The 9,920-nt window shown below is 38.6% G+C and overlaps 1 protein-coding gene across 1 annotated transcript in view; it reads right to left on the bottom strand.

The window, feature by feature from the left end:
* Positions 1-2,529, bottom strand: part of TMEM236 (transmembrane protein 236) — a 54,294-nt gene extending 51,765 nt beyond the window's left edge. The window contains exon 1 of the mRNA XM_004380578.2: positions 2,273-2,529. Coding sequence (XP_004380635.1) covers positions 2,273-2,529 — 257 coding nt within the window. The remainder of the gene's footprint in view (positions 1-2,272) is intronic.
* Positions 2,530-9,920: the final 7,391 nt, after the last annotated feature.

The following is a 9,920-nucleotide window of genomic DNA, read 5'->3' on the forward strand; positions in this document are numbered from 1 at the left end:
AAAAAAAAAAGGTTGAGAATTTAGAGGGTTAATATGTTGTGGGGTTGTTAACCAATGTCATAAAACAACATGTGTACTACTGTTTTATGAGAAACTATTTGTTCTGTAAGCCTTCACCTGAAGTACAATAAAATAAAATTAAAAAAAGCTTTATCACTTGACAAAATTAATCACTTCCTTGAGTTTCAGTTTATTCATCTATATATAAAATGAGAAACACTGACACCAACCTCACTAAGTTGTAGTAAAGTTTAAATTTAATAGAAAAGAATGTGCAAAACTCCTAAGATAGTGCTCAGTAGCTGTTTCTTCTCTTCTGTCATTGAGAGATAACATAGAGTTCATGAATGAGGTCATGAGGAAATAGTGCCACAGTTTCACTGAAATTATGGCTAGCCTGTCATCTATAAAAACTATGTAAGTGGCCAGCCACACCCACAAACAGAAACTAAAGCTCTAAAGAGTACTTTCCAAAAGAAATCACTGAAAAAAGATGCAATTCTTTGTGGCAGCTCAAACACTTTAGCACTGAGGGAATACCTTAAGCAAATGTATAAAATATTTGAGCACACACCAGAGGTATAATATGTGCACTGGGGAATAGGAAAGACCACTCTCTCCCTTACCCTCAATTTCCCCCCGGAGACTGGAACTTCATCTCTCAAAAGGTCAGTTTAGGGTAGTAGTTAGCCGTACCAGTTATGGAGTCAGATGGACCTAGGTCCAAACCCTGGCTCTTCCACTCACAAGTTGACTGACTTTGGGAAAGTTGCTTAACTTCTCTAATCATCTGTTACCTCTTGGGAATAATGATACAAACTTATGAAAATACCTACTTCAAGAGGTGGTATAGAATTAAATGAAATACACATATAAAGTTCTTGGCACATAATAAGTGATCAGTAAGGAATCTATTACAGCTCAAGAAGAAGAAGAGGAAGGGATATGGGAAGGTTTATTGCCTGAATGACATTTGGAACCTAGAGTCCTAGGGATTTCAGGCAATGTAAAAGCAGACCAGGGAGCATCTTCTTGGGCTGAAGTGAGTCAGCTTCCCCTTGGTTTATCCTGTGCCATTGGACATTTCCCCATTCCCTCAAAATTCCCTGCCCAGCCAGGAGTCTTAGACAGTCAAAGCAACACCCGGGGGTTCAGAGGGATGGCAGGCTCAGCCTACCTCCAAGCCCACCCCTTAGGTAGCCCTGGGCTTTAGGTCAGTGTTTGGAAAGCCCCTAAGACCTGCTGATCAATGCCAACAACAAAACAGTTTACTTCAGGGAACCCCTCAAGAAATTTCTTCATTAGGAACTGAAAGTCCCCTGGCAAAGCTCGGGGCCACACCTGGTATCAGTACCTAAAGAGCACTTGATGAATGCCATACTTTAGTTCTCCCTGTCAGCTTTCTCCCATCAGTGTGTCTAGGTATATTGTTCTATCTATGCTTTTTTATGTTTCTGCCCTGGTTTATGTTACAATTCCCAGCTCCCTGCTTTTCAAATATGTTCTATGTTGTTCGACTTTAAAAGACCAGCATGAAAGAAAATTTAATGTATTAAATTAATCCCAGATTAGTGAGTATCAGATCTGAACATCTAAAACAAAAAATACTAATGTATCAGAGATTATTTGTTCTCAATACCTTTACACGGATGGATACAGTTATCCGTTAAGCTGTTAATCAAATAAACTTTAAATCTTATTTATATAAAATATTTATGAATTATTATTGAGGTATTCCCCACCCCAAGGGTAATAGAATTTACCAACATAGTAAAGTATTATTTTTTAAAAATCTAAGTAAGGGAACCAGTTGCTTAAAAATCTCAGTTGGTTAATGGTCAAAGTATGCTTTAGACCTACAAAGTAATACAATCGGAAGCATTAAAAAAAAGACACTACTTTCATAGTTTTATGCAGAAGTAAAATTCTGTGTTATAGTCTTGAGATCATGATTTTTATAAATTAACTATGATAACCTTATGCAATTTAGTATATAGAGAAATTAGGTCCAACATTTACTACTCAAGGTATCACAGACTCTTGCTAACTCGAGTCTTAATAACACATGTAATTTGTTACTACCTTCAGGAAAAATGACCTTAGAGAAATTACAGAGAACACCGTAATATCAATACATTTATAGAAATGGTGTTGCTTCCGATTAATCTCACCTTATTTGCATTGATTCCATGTTAACATCCTTACACATAATACATTAGAATATCTTTAAAAGCATTGCAGGGATTCCCTGCAAAATAATTCATTTACTTACCATCCTTTAATTTTTTTTCGAAGATGACGTTTTTTGTATAAGAGAACTTTTACCGGAACCCAAATCAATAGAGTCACTGAAGCCACGTAGGCAATAGAACAGGAAACAATAAGCCAGTAATGCGTTTTCTCAGCTACATTCCTTGTCCTTTGATAGGCGGAGGCAAACTGCTCCATAATCACAAGTGTGGGAAGGGAGAAAGCAACAAACTCGAGAAGCTCAAAAAACACAAGCTTAATTAGTCTTCCAGAAGCCATCCCTCGCAAGTGCATGTTGCTGAGGATAAAAATGCTCCCTCTTTGATTGTGAGCAACATATGGACACAAAGATATTGAACTAGGATCAAGTTCCTCGTACTCGAATCACCAACCAGTGACTTTTTATTCTTTTATTGACCCTCATATGGTTCAATGATCTTCTAACCTAACAACCATGGTCTCTTAAAGAAACAGAGCAATTGTAAAAGTGATTACTTAATGTATTTGCACATCCATTATTAGAAGTCAACTGAGCTTGATAGCACACTTTCGAGCATCGGTATAAACAAATGTTTTAAATACAGTGTTTATTGCTGATTTTCGCACAATGAACATATATGTATACTCAACACTTGTTAAGCAGAACCATTGGGATAATGTAATTTTAGAGTTAAAAGGGAAGAATAGATGTAGTCAAATTCCCTATTTTAATAGCTAAGCAAACTCAGGCAAAGAGAAATTCCCAAAACCTGGGTATTCATCTTGGAAAACTGCCCTTCTTTTGTTTTCAAAGTGCTTTCAAAAGGAGTTTAGATTCAGTGTGACAACTTCTTAGCCAGAATTCTTCCTGATACTTAAAACACTCATTAGTTATTGCACACTTACTGCCGTTTAACCCAGATTAACAATATTTTTATTTTACTAGTCAGGAAACTAACATGGTTATATTAAAAACCTGTTACTGCATCAACACATTAAGAGCTCTCTATATCTAGTCCAAAAGCATATCAAATATTTAAAAGACAACAATTGTCTCCATGAATATCTTTCCTTCAAAAAATATTTTTGAGCACTTTACTAGGTGTTGGGGTGTGAAGATGAATGCATGACAAAAAGTCTCTTCCCATGAAAATACTCACAGTCCAAGGGAGGAAGCAAACCAATGTAAAACTAAAAGTAACTAAGGTCAGAGATATAAACTAAATGCTATGACAACACAGTGGAGAACTTCACCTTTGGACTATGGGGAGGGAAGGGAAAGATAAGGACATTTAGGACAGATGGGGATGTTGGGGCGTCAGGGACATTTCAGGTAGAAAAAAGAGCACACTCCAAAGCAAGGAGGCTAGAGTGGTCAACGAGAGCTGAGAGAAGACAGTCTGGTGTGTCACAGCAGGAAATAGGGAAAAAGTGATGTTAGAGAAATAGGGTGGGATCAGAATGTATGGGTCAATTAAGGAATTGGTACTTGTGTTTGTGGATATGTGAGTATGTGGGGGTGGGAGGAGGTGGGGAGGTGGTATGTCCTTTCTGTACTTAGGAGTCACATGATCATTTGGAAAAAACACCGCTGGTGTGGAGGAAGGACAGGAGAGTCACTAACCTGGGGGCAAAGAAGCCTACTGGAAGCCACAGAGGAGCCTGGGTAAGACTTCATGAGAGAGCCTTAGCTAAAACAAATGCAGCAGGGCTGAGAAGGAGGGGGCTGAATCAACAGACATTGACTCTAATCCCTTCTACAGTGGTATCACTAGGGGGTGCAGGGGGTATAGGTGACACTGTCAGGGGGTGACACCAAAATGACTGTGTATAAAACTTCTGTGCAATGCTTTAGCAGAAATCTATTATTTTTTATAAAAATATCCCTATAGTTAGTTACAACAACAAAATCATTTTTCATAAGCTCAGCTTACATGTATCAATATACCTACAAGGTTAAAACTATGCTAACTTACTTTTTGAACCTTCTAACGTGCTCCAGTCAGAGCCGTCATTGCTACCTGTCTTAGTCATCTAGTGCTACTCTAACAGGAATACCATGAGTGGGTGGCTTTCACAAAGAGAAATTTATTTTCTCACAGTCTAGTAGGCTAGAAGTCCAAATTCAGGGTGTCAGCTCCAGGGGAAGGCTTTCTCTCTCTGTCAGCTCTGGAGGAAGTCCTCGTCATCATCAGTCTTCCCCCGGACTAGGAGCTTCTCTGCGCAGGAACCTCAGGTCCAAAGGACACGTTCTGCTCCCGGTGCTTCTTTCTTGGTGGTATGAGGCCCCCAATTCTCTGCTTGCTTCCCTTTCCTTTTATCTCTTGTAAGGTAAAAGGTGGTGCAGGCCACCTCCTAGGGAAACTCCCTTTACATTGGGTTAGGGATGTGACCTGGGTAAGGGTGGTGTTACAATCTCACCCTCATCCTCTTTAGCATAAAATTACAATCACAAAATGGAGACCAACCACACAATTCTGGGAATCATGGCCCAGCCAAATTGATACACACATTTTTGGGGGGGGACATAATTCAAACCATGACACTACCCAATTACAATGACACTTCTAAGCCTGTGGTTTTGTCTGCAGGCACTACAATCACACACTGTTGTTTTCGTTGCTGCCGTTGTTTTTATAGTCACTGATTTTGTCAAAGTTTCTGATGTTTTAACTACAATATTGTGGTAATTAGTATTTGTGAACTTATATCAATAAGTTTTTTGAGAATGAAACAGTAACTAAAGCAAAAGAAGGAGAAAAAATAAAAAACATTATTACCAAAAACATTACTAAGGATTCCTTATGGTCTGGTATAGGAGGCGGTTTAAGGGCAGGGTGACACCATGAGTTACTGCACTGGGCGACACCAACCCTAGTGACACCACTGCCCTTCTATATGCTTGCTCCCTTAGCTGGCTTGCCCTGTGCCTGCTGTCACCTATAATTTTCCTCTGGTTCTTAATCTCCCTTCACCTGTATCTTCAAACACCAAGAGTGTTACCATTGATGTGATGCCACTTGCAGTTCTCTACCACATAAAATACTCTGATAACTAGCTGTGCTTTCTTTGAGAGGAGTCCCTGGGTGGTGTAAATAGTTAAGATGCTTGCTGCTAACCTCTATGTTGGTGGTTCGAGTCCACTAAGAGGCACCTTAAAAGAAAGGTCTGATGATCTACTTCTGAAAAATCAGTCACTGATAACTCTACGGAGCACAGTTCTACTCTGACAAGCATGGAGCCGCTATGATTTTGAATCGACTCAATGGCAACCGGCTTAGCTTTCTTTGAGAAGGAATTGTAATTCCTGCCCTCTGCCCACAGCAAGCCCAACTCTGTGGAAAGAAATGATTGGCTGTATTAATGTTGTTCATTGAACATTTATTGTATGCAGATAATGGCTAGGGACATGACACTAATGCACAGATAAAACCTAAGAACATTTATAGTGTGTGCTGGCCAGGGCTGCCCTGCTTACACTCCTCCATCCCTCCTTCTGCAGCCACATCTTCCTGACAAATAGGAACTGGGCCATCAACCATCCAGCATCTAAGTATGGCCTGGCATAAACTGGGTCAATCAGATTCTCTCCCTTGGGAATTTGAATGAAGAAACATTGGGAGAATTTGATAAGTGGAGCTAATGGGTGCGATGATTTTGAGTCAGGGTTACAGGAAGCCCAAACTGTATGTTATAGAACTACACCTGGCAGGTTGTCAACACTTGGTAAATATCTGTTGAATGAACTAATGAACAAATGGAAGCCAGACAGTGAGGGAAGAGAGAAGTTAATAGCAAATGAGGAAGCTGATCCTGAGAGTGAGAAGACTGGACAGATAAACAGCGAGGCACAAGCTACCAGTCTCTAAAGGTGCCTCCATTGTTGAACTTTCCAGTTCATGGGTATCTTTACAAAACTGGATCTTTGTTCTTTGCAACAAAGAGGGTTTGAATATAAGACAAAGGAATAGGTTTATGAACAAGGCCACATATTATACAGAAATAACAAGCAAAAAAACTGAGATTATTCTGAGGAGAGGATTGGTGAAAATCAAAGTACAGTTAATCAGAGAAGGATTCTCAGAGGGGTCAGCTTTGGACTGTATTAGTTTTTTAGTTGATTCCAAGCAACATCTATATATATTACTACAGCAATCTCCTCTGTATAGTATAAAAACATTTGCTTTGAAAAGCAGTTGTAAGAATATTCATGATGTAGTGAGTTGGGGAAGAGAATGGAGAAGAGAAGTAAGTAAGATGGTACATATAACAGTATGAATGGTATGATCCCATTCGTATCATGGTGTTGCTGTTGGGTGCCATCAAGTCAATTTTTGATTCATAGCTATCCCATGTAGAACTGCCCCATAGAGTTTTCTAGGTTGTAATTTCTATGGGAGCAGATCACCAGGTCTGTCTCCCGTGGAGCCACTGGGTGGGTTCAAACCTCCAGCCTTTCAGTTAGCAGCCAAGTACTTAACAGTTGCACCACCAGGGCTCCTTAAAATATTGTAGTTGTAGATATATATGTAAATTTTAAAATCCAGAAAGACATTCACCAAATTGTTAACAGTGTTGTCCCTGGGAAATGAGTGAGGTGGACTGGGGGGAGTTTTTCACTTTTACTTTATAAATATTTGCGTAGTTTAAATATTTCACAAACATTAAAATTAGAAAACAATTTTAGACTAATAAAAAGCAATTTTAAAAGTAATTAAAATTTAATAAAAAATATTGTGTTCTATATTTTAAATTTTTTTCCTTTTGTGATTGACTTTTTTTTTTCTGAATTTTATTGCGTTTTAAGTGAAAGTTTACAGTGCAAATCAGTTTTTCATTCAAAAATTTATACACAAATTGTTTTGTGACATTGGTTGTGATTCCTGCAACATGTCAGCATTCTCCCCCTTTCCGTTTCTACCCTTGGTTCTCCGTGTCCATTCATCCAGTTTTCCTGTCCCTTCCTGCCTTCTTGTCTTTGCTTTTAGGCAAGTGTTGCCTATTGGGTCTCATTTACTTGATTGAACGAAGAAGCACATTTCACACATGTGTTAGTGTTTGTCTTATAGGCTTGTCTAGTCTTTGGCTGAAAGGTGGACTTAAGAAGTGGCTTCAGTTCTGAGTTAGTAGGGTGTCCGGGGACCATAGTCTAGGAGGTTCCTCCAGTCACCCACCGTCAGACAAGTAAGTCTGCTCTTGTTTGTGTGAATTTGAATGTTGTACATTTTTTCTTCTGCTCTTTCCAGGACCCTCAACCACAATCCCTGTCAAAGCTGTCAGTGGTGGTAGCGGGGCACCATCTAGTTCTTCTGGGCTCATGCTGGTGGAGGCTATGCTTCATGTGGTCCATTAGTCCTTTGGACTAATATTTTCCCTGTGTCTTTGGTTTTCTTCATTCTCCTTTGCTCCAGATGGGATGGGACCAATAGATATATTTTAGATGGCTGCTTGCAAGCTTTTTAAGACCAAAGTAGGATCCAGAACATTTTCTTTATGAACTATGTTATGCCAGTTGACCTAGATGTCCCCTGAGACCATGGTCCCCAGCCCTCAGGCCCAGTAACTTGGTCCCTCAAGGTGTTTGGATGTGTCTAGGAAGCATCTATGACTTTGCCTTAGTCAAGTTGTGCTGACTTCCCCTATATTGTGTGTTGTCGTTCCCTTCACCAAAGTTAACACTTGTCTACTATCTAGTTAGTGATTTCCAATCTCCACCCCTCCCCTCCCTTATAACCATCAAAGATTGCTTATTTCTGTGTGTAAACCTTTTCTTGGGTTTTGATACTAGTGGTCTCATACAAAATTTGTCCTTTTGTGATTGACATTTCACTCAGCATAATGCCCTCCAGATTCATCCATGTTGTGAGATGTTTTGTGGATTCATCATTGTTCTTTATCACTGTGTAGGTTAATTTTGTGTGTATATAGGATAATTTGTTTATCTGTTCATCTGTTGATGGCCACTTAGGTTGTTTCCGTCTTTTTTATATTGTGAATAATGCTTCAGTGAATATGGGTGTACAAATGTCTATTTGTGTGACGGCTCTTATTTCTCTAGGATATATTCCTAGGAGTGGGATCGTTGGATCATATGGTATTTCTATTTCTAGCTTTTTAAAGAGACACCATATCATTTTCCATAGTGGTTGCACCATTTTACATTCCCACTAGCAGTACATAAGAGTTCCAATCTCCCTACAACCTCTCCAACATTTGTTATTTTCTGGTTTTTTTTTTAATTAGTGCCTGTAATATTGGGATGAGATGGTATCTCACTGTAGTTTTGATTTGCATTTCTCTAATGGCTAATGGTTAAGAGCTTGGCTGCTAGCCAAAAGGTTGGCAGTTCAAATCCACTAGCCACTCCTTGAGAACCCTATAGGGCAGTTCTACTCTGTCCTATAGGGTCCCTATGGTTTGTATTGTATTTATGCAGTGTATTAATGTATTAAGACCCCTAGTGTTGTTCCTGTTTTTTCATCCACAATCTTTATCATTTTAGGTTTTATATTTAGGTCTTTGATCCATTTTGAGTTAGTTTTTGTGTATGGTGTGAGGTATGGGTCCTGTTTCATTTTTTTACAGATGGACATCCAGTTTTGCCAGCACCATTTGTTAAAAAGACTGTCTTTTCCTCCATTTAATGAACTTTGGTCCTCTGTCAAAGATCATCTGAACATAGGTGGATCGATTTAAGTCTGGGTTCTAGATTCTGTTCCATTGGTCTATGTGTCTGTCATTGTACCTGTACCAGGCTGTTTTGACTACTTTAGCTGTAGAGTAGGTTCTGAGATCAGGTAGTGTGAGGCCTCCTACTTTGTTCTTTATCTTCAATAATACTTTGCTTATCCAGAGCCTCTTTCCTTTCCATATAAAGTTGGTGATTAGTTTTTCCATCTTGTTAAAGAATGCTGTTGGTGTTTGGATCAGGATTGCATTATATCTGTAGATCACTTTGGGTAGGATTGACATTTTTACAATGTTGAGTCTCCCTATCCATGAGCGCAGTGTGTTTTTCCATTTATGTAGGTCTCTTTTGGTTTCTTGCAATAGTGTTTTGTAGTTTTCTTTGTATAGACCTTTTATGTTCTTGGTTAGATTTATTCCTAAGTATTTCATCTTTCAGTCACTATTATAAATGGTATGAGGTCAAGTTGGTTGATTTTGGCCTTTAGATCTTCTGTATCTTTGTTGAGTTTCTTTCTGGATGTTCTGTCCTTTACTGAGAGTAGTGCTGTGTTGAAGTCTCCTATTGTGGAACTATCTGTTTCTCTTTTTTGTGTGCTGTTAGAGTTTGTTTTATGTATTTTGAAGCCCTGTCTTTGGGTGCATAGATATTTATTAAGGTTATGTCTTCTTGATGGATTGTCCCTTTGATCATTATATAATGTCTTTCTTGTCTTTTATGGTTGATTTTGCCTTAAAGTCTATTTTGTCTGAGGTTAGTGTTGTCACTCCTGCCCTTTTTTAGTTACAGTTTGCTTGATATAGTTTTTCTATCCTTTGATTTTTAATATAGTTTTGTCTTTGTGTCTCTTCCAGACAGCATATTGATGGATTGTGCTTTTTTTATCCATTCTGCCACTCTCTTTCTCTTTATGAGTGCATTTAAGCCATTTACGTTCAGTGTGATTATCAATAGATATGAGTTTATTAGTTTATTGCTGTCATATTGTTGTGCTTTTTTTTTC

The sequence above is a fragment of the Trichechus manatus genome, unplaced genomic scaffold, assembly GCF_000243295.1.
Source record: "Trichechus manatus latirostris isolate Lorelei unplaced genomic scaffold, TriManLat1.0 scaffold00075, whole genome shotgun sequence".
NCBI lineage: Eukaryota > Metazoa > Chordata > Mammalia > Sirenia > Trichechidae > Trichechus > Trichechus manatus.